Source organism: Parasteatoda tepidariorum, chromosome 10 (assembly GCF_043381705.1).
Source record: "Parasteatoda tepidariorum isolate YZ-2023 chromosome 10, CAS_Ptep_4.0, whole genome shotgun sequence".
Classification (NCBI taxonomy): Eukaryota; Metazoa; Arthropoda; class Arachnida; order Araneae; family Theridiidae; genus Parasteatoda; species Parasteatoda tepidariorum.
In genome coordinates, this window is record NC_092213.1 from 57,163,192 (window position 1) to 57,178,322 (window position 15,131).

A 15,131-nucleotide genomic window follows, 5' to 3' on the forward strand; every position below is an offset into this window, starting at 1 on the left:
TAGCTACTGGTAACATTCCAAATGTATCTTTTCCAAAGTTTATTTATAAAAGGAATGGTTTGAAGAAACTCTAAACACACGAGCATTTTTCCATTATATGTAGGCACATTTTGGTGATAATCAATTAAAATATGCAGATAATACAAAGTTTCATAACTTTAATATAAAATTATTTTTTAAAACATAGACGAAGGAAATTTTTTAAAATCCCACACAAATTCATATTAACAAAAACATTTGACATTGTGTTTTCAGCTTCAAAATGTATCATCGATTTCATCAGTTGAATAGTCGGAACAATAGAAACTAGATCAGCTTGTAGATTTCATGGCTGTCTTCTACGCAGTGAGCTAAAGTAGATGGCCCAGCATTGCACACACTATTGTTTACTTGATAGTAAATTATCTGTTGGTTTGCCATACCTGGTTTTGGTTGAGGTTTTGCCTTTGTCTCTGTAAGAAAACAATAATGAGATGTAATTAAATATGTTTTCGTTACGTATTCTGTTCCGCAACAACCATTCTTTATAAAGAGCATATGTTTATAGAATCTTAGTCAAGAATGAATTCATTAAAACTTAAGGATTTATGNACGAAGTCACTTAACATTTTAGAGAAAGCAGTAAAATCCCTCTTTGTTTGCTTTTCAAGCGAAAAACTCAGACAAAATTAACGGATTTTATCAGCAGCAATTAAACTTAAGAACGCATGTGGTAATGTATGTTTAAAATTACTTTTATAATAAATGCAACTGTAATTTAATACATAAATTTAGCTTTTTTTAGTTAAAAATGTATGTAGCATGTACTGGATAATGTTTTGCTCTATTCTTGCTTTCCATGCAGATTTCTTTTATGATTAAGATTTATAAAATAAGTAGTAGATACTAGTTTACAAGATAAAGGTGTATCAATTTCTATTTTAATTATGTCTAAACCTGTTTTGTGTTATTTAAGTATTTCCAACCTGTTTTGTGTTGTTTAAGTGTTTCAAAAGATGATTTTCTATTTAACGAATTTTTCTTTGTGATCCACTTTCCCTATTTCCCAAAATATTTCAGAACATTTTAAACTTGTTAACGCATTTTATGGGGGAAATGACCTTGATTTGAATTTCGAAGACACTTTTAGAGAAAGTAATAAAATCACTTTTTTTCTTCTTTTTTTTTGCATTTCAAACGAAAAACGACAAAAGTAACGGATTTTATCAAAAGCAGTTAAACTTTAGAACGCATGTGGTAATGTATGCTCAAAATTACTTTTATAATAAATGCAGAATAATTTTATGCATAAATTTAGCTTTTTTTTTTAGTTGAAAATGTATATAGCATGATAGTGTAATACAGGATAATGATTTGCTTCATTCTTGCTTTCCATGCAGATTTCTTTTATGGTTAAGATTTATAAAATAAATAGTAAATACAACTTTTCAAAGTAAAGGTGTATCAATTGCTATTTTAATTATATCTAGTGTTTATGAGTTTAAAACCTGTTTTGCGTCGTTTAAGTTTAGAAAAAGGTGATTTTTTATATAACGAATTTTCCATATAACGAACTTATTATCGGGATTTAGCGACTTCGTTAAATGGAGGTCCGACTGTATTTCTAAGAGCTCAACTAAGAAATTATACTTCATTAAAATACAGATCTCTGTGTGCTAAAATTTAAAAGAGTTGGATGTTAAATTTTTAAATAAAAAATATTGTAATAAAGATTTTGGAATTTAAAAATTTAGTTCGACAAAAAAAAATTATAAAACAATCTGCCCAAGTCTCTAAGTTTAGCTTCGATGTCTTTCCCTGAAATATTAATAAAAGAATATTCATAGAGAAAAAATATGATTTTTTTATGGAGATAAAATAGTTATGGAATATGGTTTTAAAAGAGTACAGAAACTAAAAAGTACATAAATATTATATATTAAAAGGAACGAAAGAGTACATAAATATTTACAGAAACGAAATATAATTGTAATATTTATTGGTAGGTTATCTATTGAAATTATTTACAGTTGTAAAATATTAAGGAAACATTATTTCCAGAAATGAGCATTAAATTGAATTATTTTTTCGAAGGGAAAATGTAATGATATTTTTTTTTACACAGTTGCAATGGAAATGAAACTTAGGAGAATACAATTCATAGAGAAGTATGAAGTTGAATGATGAAGATGAGCAAATTGTAGTTTCATTTAAATGTAAATTTAAATGTGAAATGTTTACTTTTTTTTTTGCAAAAATATTACTAATGGAGAAAAAATATAGAGTAATATTAGGAAAAGGAAATAGCTACACGATCATTTAAGGTTAACAGCCGACCGGCCTGTGTAGGAGTTAGGGAACTGCCCGTGCATCAGAAAGTTTATGGGTTCGAATCCCAGGCAAGGCATGGATGTTCTTTCCTTCTCTGAACTATCTGTCCTTACTGTGGGAGCAACGTTGGCCCACCTAATATGGCGCCCCTAAAAGAGTGGCCAACAAATCTGCCCTTCAGATGCCAAGGTGGGTCATTCTAAAAAGGGTGGGCATTGGAGAAAAAAAATCATTTAAGGTTAACTGATACTGTTTCTTTATCAATCGGAAATTTGGTATGTAATATTGGTTAAATTAATTATAAAATTTTATTTGAGACACATAGGAACTTTGTTAAGTTAGAGAAGGTTTCCGTGGCGTAGTCTGTCAGGATGTCACACTCAACACTAGCTGAGAGCTGGAGATCGAGAGTTCGATAATTACAGCCACCTAAACAACTGACATGTTTTCGCAACATGGTGAGTGTTAAATCTGTCGTGACTGCAAGTTTCTCCTCGTTAATGTGGAGTGGAAGTTTAGAGAGGGTAGTACTAGCTCAGGTGCTATCCACGTCGTCTGGCTGGAGTCAAAATTACTTGGTGTTTTAACATCATGGTTGTTAATAGACTAAGAACCATGGTAGAGTTGGACAAAATTGAGCTTAGTCATGGTGCGGTTGAGTGATATTGCTAGAGAGGAAGTGAAATTATGAAGATTTGATAAAATATGGGAGGCTCAAAATTTTTTATAGTGTGATGAGATTGAACAAACGTAAACATTTTTACCCAAAAATATAATTCATGATGGCAGTTTTAATCAATGCAACTTTTACCTTCTAGTAAGTCCCCAGTCTTGTAACGCTTTGATTCATCCTTTGTCAAAGAAATGTGAAGTGTTTTGTGATTTTTCATTGTGGCTACTGCAGTCATTACAGTCTGCCATTTCCTAACGGCTGGGTGGTACCTCAGGGCCCGCTTCTCCTCCCTCACATTCTGCCATCGTACACGTGATCCAACTTTCACTTTGGTGATAAAAACACCTGTTTTGCCTTTCTCCAAAAATATTTCCATTTTCACTTTATCAGACGTATTATCTATAAAAAAAAAAAAAAGAATACATCAATAAAAGCAACCACAGGCTTAGAAAAAATAAAATCATATTTCAACACATAATTGACAGGTTTGGTGTAAGAAGAAAGTAAATCCAACTTATTATGCATTTTCGAATATGAACAATATAGTTCTTTTAAATAGTGCAACAACTGAACATAGTTCTCTTCCATGTGGTATCTAATTCTGTGGAATCTGTGAGAAAAATCTATATAGTTCACTTTTGTGTGGTTCAGTGAAAAACTACATAAACTATTATCATTTATTTTTTTCAAAAATTTCATTCGACTCTTTTCTACAATTTGTGAAACTATACTTTTTTTTTTTGCTCTTGCACTAAGCGCTGTACATTACTGTTTCTGAAGTGTTTCACATATACTGAGGGTACTAAGTGCTTTGAAACTTGCACCAAGTGCTCTTCTAAGCTTAGAGGAAAAATAATAAAAGCATATTTCAACACTAATAGTTGAGAGGTTTGATGCAAGAAGAAAGTGAATTCAACTTTTTTTTTCCTTGTTTGAAAATGAACAAAATAGCTCTTTTAAATAGTGCAAAAACTGGAAACGATTCTCTTCTGTGTGTTAAATAGAGTATCTAATTATGTGAAATCTGTGTGATTCTCTATCGTGTGGTACAGTGAAAAACTACATAAATCTTTTTTTTCCGATTCTTTTCAACAATTTGTAAATCTGTACAATCTATACTTTTTTTCTTGCACCAAGTGCTTACATTACAATTTCTGAAATCTTTGCCATCTACTGAGGGTATTAAGTGCCTTGAAACTTGCACTAAGTGTTCTGTGCAGGCTTCCAATGATCATATTCTTGTATGTTAGTAGCTCTCCTGGCAAGACCTTATCAGTAATTCACTGTTAGTCTTAAATTTCAAGAGTGTACAGAGTCTTGGAGCTGATTTAGGAAGTGATTTTGAGGATGATCAAAATTAAAATTAAAATCTAAATTTTTTTCAAATTATGCATGTTTTAAAACAGCATGTATAACAATTTAGTAGGCATCAGTTGAAAAGCCTAATTTTTAAACAAAAACAATAACCTGACGTTTATCTTTTAAAATATCTTTTCTAAAGCAATATTTATTTATGAACTCAAATATTATAAACAATACGAACCTTTGTAATAATTTCAACCTTGTGACTTAGAACAAGTTGCTTCAGTTTTAATTTATTTGTTTTAATTTTAGCCGAATTTTCTAAATTTTAAACAAGTTACTTTGATTTACACTTAATTTTATGGTGTATTTTTACGATATAGCCAAGACATGGCTTCAGCGCATAAAATTCAAATCAATCAATAATGAATAGGAATAAAAAATGAAACAAAATTAACTAAACTAAACTCAGCGGCGCGACAGCCCATAGAGGGCCAAGGCCTACTGTGCCCATCTCAGTTTTCTTGACCTTTGGGCTCTGCGGTGCAGGAGCAGATGTTCCGAAGAAAATTATTATTTAGAAAAAATTGCTTTTTATCTTTTATAATTCCATCAGGAAAGTTATTGCACATAACATACTTTCGAATTAAAACTTATTCGAATTCAAAGTTTCATAATTCATACTTGCTGCTTGCTTTCTGGGTGGAAGCAGGCAAATCTCCTATTAACATATACTTTGATGTTACGTTTTCCAGGTGTTTTTGACAATACTTGGTTCTTGGATTCTAGCAGATCCTGGCAAAACTTACATTTAGAGCTAGTACAGGCTTTCAAAAAAATTCTCTTGTCCAAATATACCACCCGATTAGTGTAAACTTGTACGATTTCAAACAATTGCTGAAGTTATTATTGCATTAATTATGGTTGCTAAAATTATTATGGCCGTAAAAATTGTATATCAAGAAAAGCATAATTAATTTTTAGGTCACCTTTTTAACTTTGTTTATCATTTTAACTCGCGTAGAAACGTTTCAATTTTGTTCCTTTTTTTTCATTTCGTGAACAAACTCAATTTTGTCATTTAAAAAATATTTTAGAGCAAATTTAGCATTTGAAAAATTCCCTGTTCGAGTTAAGATAAGAGGCTTTAATTCTCTCCCTCAGTTTATTTGTGAAAAACTATTAAAATGGTTGAACACAAATACTTCATAGTATTTGCATATTAGTCGAATCGATTCGATTTAAACTATAAAAATATTTTAAACTAATAAGGGTATTTCAGTTAGTGTACTCAAAGTAGACATTTCTTCTTAAAATGAAAATTCATTATAATATATATATACAAAATGCGTTGCATTATTAAATGTGTTGGAAGATTATTTTAGCGAATAGTACTCGCATACATTATACGCATACATACATTATAATAGTACATTATACGGGGAAATTACAGGAGAGTGGCTACTTTTTCAAAAATTGAAAATTTTAAGCAATTAAGAGAACTGTTGATATTGAAAATGTAAGGCATTTCTTTTGAAAATTTCTCAAAATACTGCAGACATTACAAGGTTCATTTTTAAATTAAAGAAAAAAAATTTAATATTCAGAATATTTATAATAATTCTATATTTATTAAAAAATAATAATTATAGAATAAAATTCACATGTGATGCATTTTTGATGAATAAAATGGGTGGCGAATGGCTGAAAATTTTTAATCCTCATTTGTAAATTTAGCCACCGTGGTGGGGACCGTAGATTTTGCCCTAAACGATACATGAAAACATTGAAATAGTACATACCAATAGACTTCATCACTTTAGGCTTCTTCTTCTCTTTTGGCAAGTCAATTGTAAGTTTTTTCTTGCTTTGAACTTGTTTGATTGAAGTTTTGATTCCTGAATTCATTCGTGATGGACCAACAGTGTGCTTCCTGCTCTCTTGGACCTTATATTTGCCTGCACTCATTTTGATTTTTCGCTGAACCTGGTTTGACACACCTCTGAAATTGTCCCTATAGGAATCTTCTTGAGTGTATTGATAATTAAGTCTTCCTGCTGCTGGAATATTAGCAGTCTGAACAAGAATTCGATCGAAATTCATCCCCAAGTATCGACGATCCATCCTTCTGGTTATTTACTTATTAGTCGTTATCTTCAACTTGAAAGAAAAAATAAATAAATACATTAAACATAAAAAGCTTCAACAAGTCTTATTATCTTTTTATCTAAATTCTTAATTCTTTATTCAAAACGAAACTCGTTCTTAAATTTATTAGGACTTCAGTATAACGATCAATGCGCCATTCTTTTACATTAACATATTTAAAAAAATATGTCAACTGTTTTTCATATTTTACGTTTTTAAAATTTGTGAAGTGTTTATAAAAACATTCCATTTTGATTGAAAAAAATTTTTGAACTTAAATTCTTTTAATTGAAAATAAGGAAGGCCCACTAACATTTGCTATAGCATGGCTAAAATTATGCGCATGGATTTCATAAAAAAATTATAAAATCCATTGCTAAAATTATGTGCAAAACAGGCAATTCATGTTTCTTTCTCTCTTCTTAGTTATTTTACAATATTTTCTTTTTTCTTAAGTAAAAGTAAATTTCCTAAAATTATTAATTGTCAACTTCTTTGAATTATCCAGTATAATATTACCTTTCGCACATCCATTTTCGGGCCCATCCTTGGTAACGAACAAATCAAACGCACTTCAGTACTGCAGTACGAACGCGCTATAGAACATAACTCCTCTATTTACGTTTTAACCTCAATTTGTGCTTCTGTTTTCATACTTTGTAATCTGGCAATCTTGTTACTAAAATATTTTAAATCATTCTTGAAAAGTTTCCCGTTCATGTAAGTTCATTTGATTTCGATACTTGTTTTATAGATTTTCTTTCATGTTTTATTCTGTTTTTTTTTTTAGTGTTCCTCACACTATTGTATTGATATATTTTGCATTGGCTATATTGATACAATGTTAGAAAGCACTCCTTTTTGCGGATATAATCGTGTGAGCTGATGAAAAGATTATATCTTTTATTTTCTGTATTTTTATTTTCCCTTTTTCATTCTTCTGTAATATATATATATAGATATAGATATACGTTGTGTATAAAGATAATAGCAAATTATACACAAAGTTTTGCTACATACATTTTCATGTATTACTTATCCTATTTCTCAATGGTTGCTTTGAATATTGAACAATATTTGAAATTAGTTATTTGTAGTAAATAAAAAAAACTTTTAACTCAATAATATGCTTTAAAATTTAAAAGTAAACATTCTTTTAACGACGTGCAATAAAATAAATTGGCAAAAGCATTTTCAGAAATTTTAAACCAATATGTAAATTTTGTTTTTAAAAAAAATTATAGTTGATTAATGTGCTTTCAAATGCAAAATAAACAATGTTAACGTAATCCACTAGTAAATTAATCAAATTGAAAAATCATGAGGGAAAATGAAAAAAAAAACCTCTTTTCAAATAGGTCAACAATAACAAATACATCTGAATGGAAAAATCAAATTATATGCACAGTTTTGGTAAACTATATTAATTTAATAGTTTACTTTAAAAAATAAAGGCACACAACCTTAGAATAACCGCGTGCAAAATGAATTAAATAAACAGTTAACGTGGAAAATGTTGAGAAATATTTTTCACTCAATTTGACCTAAATTAATGCAGAATAATGAAAAAAATATGAAAAAGATGTTTAATGAAAATTCTGCATTAAAGGGTTAAAACCTATACAGAAATAGTTAAATGCCTTAAGATATGTTATAAACAATAGAGGTGTTTTCAGTTTGAAAGTATTTTTAAAGAATATAAAAAGCACTTATAAATTCTTTAATAATATTATGTTTATTAAATTTATTTCTGTTGTTATTTTAATTTTTAGCAAAGACTACATTTTACAATTTCGTGTAAATAATTCAAACTAAAAATATTGAAAATTTAATTTGAATATATATTTCAAATGTCAACGCATCTTTAAATATCCATATGTATCATAATTTCAATAAAAAACTAAACTTTCTAATATAACGACGACAGAGAGTTGAGAAGGGAAAATTCCCACAGTCTAACTTCGATTAATTTTTTACAGTTTAAAAACTTATTCCGCTATCTTTTGCTTGCAATAATGCATAAAGACAGCTCTCAACTTATGATGCTTAACATCTGATTATATTCAATAATTGTTATACTTTTTTTATTAAAATGTTAAATGTTTTATTTATTAGTCTTTTTTTTTTTCGCCTTGGCCCTACACATTACTAATATATAGTACATAAAGGCCTTAAGGAAAGGTAGTTTAAAAAAAAACACAAAAATAAAAATGGAATATCTAAAATAACTTCTAAAATGAAGAATAATATATGTAAAAGCCCTAATGGCAGATAGTTAAAAAAACTGCCAAAATAAAAAGGTTAAAAATTAAAGTTAAAAATAAAAATAAATTAAAATTGCGATTGAATGTGGTTAATATGTTTTAAACCTATTATTTTAATTTTAAAAAGTCTTAACGGTAGATAATCAAATGTAAGTCACATGTTTTTTCCCCACCTTCATTACTTAGAGCCATTATCTTCCAGGAATTAATAAAAAGGAGAAATTTTGCTGCTATTTTTTATGATATCTAAAAACTTTGAAAATTCTGATTAAAATTTTTTTTCCACATTTCCTTAAACAGGATTTTCAAAAGCTATTGACAAGACCAGATATCTAAAAAAATAAGCATCGAATCTCAAAAAATACACATCAGATCAAATATCTCAAAAAAATATGAATTGCATCTAATATCTCAAAAAAATAATTTTTGAATCAAATACCTTAAAAATACACATAGGATCTAACATCTCAACTAATACTCATAAGACCAAATATTTCAAATACGCATCGGATCAAATAACTCAAAAAATACGCATTGGACCAAATGTCTCAAAAAATTAAGCATCAGATAATATATCTAAAAAAATACACATAGGACCAAATATCTCAAAAAATACGTAATCGGATCAAATATAACAATACGCATTGAATTAAATGTCTCAAAAAATAAGTATATAAATTATTTTCACTCTTAACATTCAGTAATACAAAAAGAATGTATTACAAATACTCAATATAAGCTTAAATATAATAATAAAATAAATTAATTTTACAATTACCTTTCAAAAAATTTTCGATTCCCTTAAAAAGTTCTCAAAATTCGATGAAATTAGCAAAAAGCAAAATTAACATGAAGATCTCCTAACTTCCGACCGATTTCTAATCTAATTATTGGAACCAGGTTTCCCAGATTGCGGCTGACCCCTATATTTTGAGGAATTATTTTCTCGTTTTGTCCCTTGTGTACATCCCTAGTGTCCTAGTTATTCCATCACTGTAATATATTAACTCCCTGAATTATCACAAAATAAAATCTTTTTCATAAAAATTTTAATGACTTACAACTAACAACCTAAAAGAACATTGCCCTATAGTTACACCTTTAAATCTCTGCAGCTTGTCTCTGATATTTTCTGAAAAGCATACATTCAGGTAAAAGAATTTTGCATTAATCATTCCTTTTTTAAGTAAAATAAAATAAAATAGTACCTAAAAATGGAATAATTATAATTTGTTTCCATGTCTAATTATAATTGTACGTGACTGAAATCAAAAATCAATTAATACCTATTGTTAATTTATTAATTACTGTTTTAGTAATTAATTAATTACTATTTTCTATTAAATCATAACTGTTTCTTCTTTAATTAAAATTAACATAAAATGAGAGATTGATGTTGAAATGTGGCGCCAGGGAACGATTTATAGATCATTAACTATTTTTTAAAAACAGTCTTTACTGCTCAAAATTTTTTTTCTGATCTTACCTATAATTAGAAATTATTAAAGGAGCATTGCATCGAGAAGGGAAGCCTGGAAAATTCTAGTGAAGAAGGCTTCGACCCTTACTGGGCTGTCAAGCCAGGAATGATAGTTAGAAAATGCAATAATATAAGAAATTAAAAATCATTAAAAAAAAATTTCGTAAATGAACTTTACTTAAAATTCCAGTTTCCTCAAGAATAACCAAAATATCAAAGTTATTAATATAATCATTTTAATATAACAAAAATATCAATAAATCAATTTATTAGTTGAGCTGTAAAACATAATGTTATTTGTAAAAATATGTGTAATGTTTCTAAAGAGGTAACTAAAAAGATAATGATTTTACTTATTTATTCAATATTCTATTTTCATTTACCTATTCTTAATAAAATTGATAAATGATTTTCTCACATCCCAAACAACCCAGACGTCTAACTACTTCCGACAATTGCTTGTCCACAATGTTTGTTTTGTAATGAAAACGATGTTATCAGTGCCGTACTAAGCGTGCGCGGGGCCCTAGGCCATTCATATTTTTAGGGCCCTTAGTTTAATTTTTTTCCCATATTTTTTATTTACATTATAATACTTATAAATAATAACTAAAATAAGTAATAAATAAATATGATTAACATTATGTAAAAAAATTATTGTATTTTAATAATATATATTTGAAAAAAAAATTTCAAAATCATTGTTTTTCTTAATTTTTTTTAATTTATTTTCAAGAAATATATTGTAAGGGGGCCCCTAATTATTGGGGGGCCCTCACCATGGCCTAATGGGAAATCCAGCACTGGATGTTATACAAAATTATTATATTTTATACCTATTTTTATTGTTTTCTACTTAGGGAAAATATATTTAAATTTTGGGGCTCGGCTTTAAGAGGTATGAGCACCTCTACTTCATAAAAGCTTTTGGGTTTAGTGCCTCAATAAATAAAAAAACTATGGCTTAAGATTAAAAAAAGAAGAGAAAAAAAAGTCACATGAATACATTAATCCTAGATGAGATATAACATGCCCCGCCCGAATATTCTCGAGTCAATATTATGGACGAAGTATCTCGTTTTCAAAAAATCACTCAAATAAAATGCATCAAGCATTTAAATTAAGTTAAAAGTATTTTTAAAAAATAAATTTTTACAAGATTCTTTTTTAATTTTCAAATAAAGAAAAGTTACAAAGGAGAGCTATAGGGAAAAAAGGGTTAACGGTTTTAATTTTTAGTAGTTTCGAACAAAGGACTAAACAAAAAGAATTAACGTCAACAATATCACACTGATATGACAATTATTTTTTTTTTTACATACCTTCAAAAAAAGATTATTTCCAAAAAATCTTAGGTACACTGAATCTTTTTTTCGGCGACAATCACATAAACTATTTTTATTCAACTGCCTGTTGATACGAGCTTCAAGATAAAACCCGCCTTTTCGAACATCTGCGTTACGGTTTGATTTGAATTTGCATGACGTAATGGATCATCATCTTGGAAAAAAAATGAATAAAAATAAATAAATAAAAAAAAAATGTTGGAGGATGTTTATCAAGATAAATATATTTGATAGAACAAACACTAAATTGTTGCTTTTTGCTCTAAGGGCTGAGCGTAAATGATGTCTCTTTTTTTTTTTTTTNTTTTTTTTAAATGTTCTTGGCTCGCCCCCCACCCCTCCAAACCCCGGCCCCCCACTTTCACGTCACTCTAATTACATAAATGCTTGCAGTTCAAAAATAAAGTCATTTGCAATAGCGACATATTTCAAATTTCTTTCATAAGTTTTAATTTCGTGCTTTAATGACACTTGTAAGCAAAAAGATTTCCTTTTTAATGTTAGGCCTTTAAACTAGAATCTAAAAAATTTAAACTTTAATCAGTATCAATGCTTTTCGGTACAAAATAAAATAAATGAGACTGCAAAACAAAATCATTCGAAGAAAGCAGCATTTTTATTTTTTTTTTTTTTTAATAAGCGTAAGAGGAAAAACAAATAAATAATACAAAAATAATTAATCTGCTGACTTTAAATGTTTTTATTTTATTTTAAACCAAAATATGAGATGTCACACTTCTGTGAATCCCCCCCCCTCAGTCACAACTAATCATAATTTAATGCCAAAAACTGATAATTGGATACTTGCAACTCAAGAAGAAGTAAAGTAAATCTAACCATGTGATTTAAATCAGATTTAATTGGATACCTCGATGTGACGTCACGCGTGTGTGTCGAACCTGATTGGCTTTTGAATCGATGATTGAACAATGATGAAGTTACTTGCAAGTAACAAATTGAAAATTGTATTATTTTTTTTTATTAAATAAAACATCAATATACATTTTTGTTTACTAACTATTCGACGACAGTAGGGCAATATTTAGAAGCTATTTCAGTCACAACTAATCATAATTTAATGCCAAAAACTGATAATTGGATACTTGCAACTCAAGAAGATGTAAAATAAGCCTAACCATGTGATTTAAATCAGATTTAATTGGATACCTCGATGTGACGTCACGCGAGTGTGTCGAACCTGATTGGCTTTTGAATCGATGATTTATCTATGATGAAGTCTCTTGCAAGTAACAAATTGAAAATTTTATTATTTTTTTTACTAAATAAAACATTAATATATATTTTTGTTTACTAACTATTCGACGACAGTAGGGCAATATTTAGAATCTATTTCAGTCACAACTAATCATAATTTAATGCCAAAAACTGATAATTGCATACTTGCAACTCAAGAAGATGTAAAGTAAATCTAACCATGTGATTTAAACATATATGGCAGTACTTTTACTTTCGTTACTTGTACCGCCGGTACAAGTAAAAAGTACGTACTTTTACTTGTACTTCGTTACTTTTTAAATTTAGTACTTTTACTTGTTCTTTCGTTGCTTTTTTAGGGGAAAAGTACAAGTATTTGTAACGGAAATGACGAATGAAATCGTTACTTTTTCCTAAAACTCGGTAAGCTTTCTAAAAAAAAAATTTTAAAAAAATTTTAAAAAATGCTTATGTTTCTTTAATTTATAAAATTAATGTGCAATATATATGCATTCACAGGTAACTTCGTGTTTAAATACCTTGACCTTTTAAAATTGTCATTCCTGAAAGGGAAAAGACGACTCTTTTGAAGAAGAGCTACCTAGTAACATTATTAAAACAACAGTTTGTAAACCTTTAAACAGAGCTCTTTTAGATGGCGTGCGCGAAAGGTTTCGCGATGTGAAATCGCAGGACCTTTATTGCACGATTTATTGTTTGCTGCAGGTATGGTAGCTTGAATCAAATTTAATTGGTTGGAAGAAAAAGCTAGGGAGGAGGCTACAAAAAAAATTGGAAAGAATTGTCCAAGCTGAACACCCTGCTATAACTAATAACGTAACAGAAAAAAAACAAGGGATTTTAAATTTTCTAAAGCTGAAAACATTATGCCAATCACCAGCGACAGAAGAATTTATGGCATACATGAGCTCAAATGTCGAAACCGAAAGTATATCAATTTTGAATCGATATCGAATCGTAAAAAAATTATATGTGAAATATAATACTGGAGTTCCTTCTAGTGCTCCCGTGGAGCGCTTATTCAGTGTGGCTAAGCACGTTCTAAGAAATTCTAGCAGCAGACTCAGTGACACCACTTTCGAAATGCAATTATTTTGCAAATTGAATAAAAATATTAATTAGCAAGTTATTTTCATTCATTTTCGAGTTTTATGCATTTATTTAATACATTTTAAATAAAAAATGTTGGATTTTGTTATTACGTTTTTCAATTTTCTTTTTGAACTCACTAATAATACATTTTTGTCTTAATACATTTTTTACTAAATACATTTTTACCTAGTACATTTTTTACTAAAATTATGTTTATGCCCGACCTTGTCAAACAACGCCCAGTCAAATCTCTAAGAACTTCAGAACTATTTGTGCTATTGAAAACTATTATAATTACTATTTTAACTCTTGAAAACTCGAAGGTATTAATTTAGCCGCTGATACTAAAATTCGTTTACAAATTTTAATTATTCCGTTAGGCAGAAATGTTCGGAAAATGATTTTCTCGCATGACTTCAGCATTAGCCATTGTTACAAATAAAACTGTAGACTGTTCTGTTTCAACTTATACTGCACATTCAATTATTTTTTACTAGCTCAAAGATCACAAAGCTATCTGAAACCCCGTGTTTGCTTTGTTTATGTTTGTGCTTTTAAAACGCGTTTCTATAGAGTAAAACAATTTTAAATCAATGGTAATTTAAATAAATAAAAATAATAAACTAAAAATTAAAATCAATAGATAAAATTTCTTTTTCGTGCAAATCCATAAAAAGTTTGATATTAAAATTATATTTGATTTTAAAATTATATTATACGATTATATTATAAAATTATATTATAATATTCTTCCGAATTTAAAAATAAATTAATGTCCATAACTTTCAAAATTAAAAATAATTAAATAAATAACAACAATTTTGCAAAAACATTAAAGAACATAAGAATATTATTCAATAAAATTTTAGGTTACTTTGAATTTTCGATTTCCTAGAAATGTACTTTTAAATCGTTACTTTTTTTGTTTAGTACTTGTACTTTTACTTGTACTTTTTACTCGTTACTTTTTAAAATAAGAACTTTTTACTTTTTACTCGTTACTTTTTTTAAAAATACTTGTACTTTTACTCGTTACTTTTTAAAAGTAACGTTGCCGTATATGGATTTAAATCAGATTTAATTGGATACCTCAATGTGACGTCACGCGAGTGAGTCGAACCTGATTGGCTTTTGAATCGACGATTTATCTATGATGAAGTCACTTGCAAGTAACAAATTGAAAATTTTATTATTTTTTTTACTAAATAAAACATTAATATATATTTTTGTTTGCTAACTATTCGACGACAGTAGGGCAATATTTGGAAGCTATTTTTGAC

The 15,131-nt window shown here is 28.4% G+C and overlaps 1 protein-coding gene and 1 long non-coding RNA gene across 2 annotated transcripts in view; both read right to left on the bottom strand.

Moving 5' to 3' along the window:
* The window catches only part of LOC139426964 (uncharacterized), a 120,733-nt gene extending 107,691 nt beyond the window's left edge, over positions 1 to 13,042 (bottom strand). The window contains exon 1 of the long non-coding RNA XR_011638107.1: positions 13,001 to 13,042. This is a non-coding gene — a long non-coding RNA (uncharacterized lncRNA). The remainder of the gene's footprint in view (positions 1 to 13,000) is intronic.
* On the bottom strand, positions 142 to 11,662 carry LOC107453096 (uncharacterized). The gene is made up of 4 exons (XM_043049220.2): positions 11,500 to 11,662; positions 6,088 to 6,445; positions 3,122 to 3,382; positions 142 to 452 (listed from the first exon to the last, which is right to left on the bottom strand). Exons 2-4 carry the CDS (start codon positions 6,407 to 6,409, stop codon positions 307 to 309), a joined length of 729 nt encoding a protein of 242 aa, XP_042905154.1. The 5' UTR covers positions 6,410 to 6,445; positions 11,500 to 11,662; the 3' UTR covers positions 142 to 306.
* Positions 13,043 to 15,131: the final 2,089 nt, after the last annotated feature.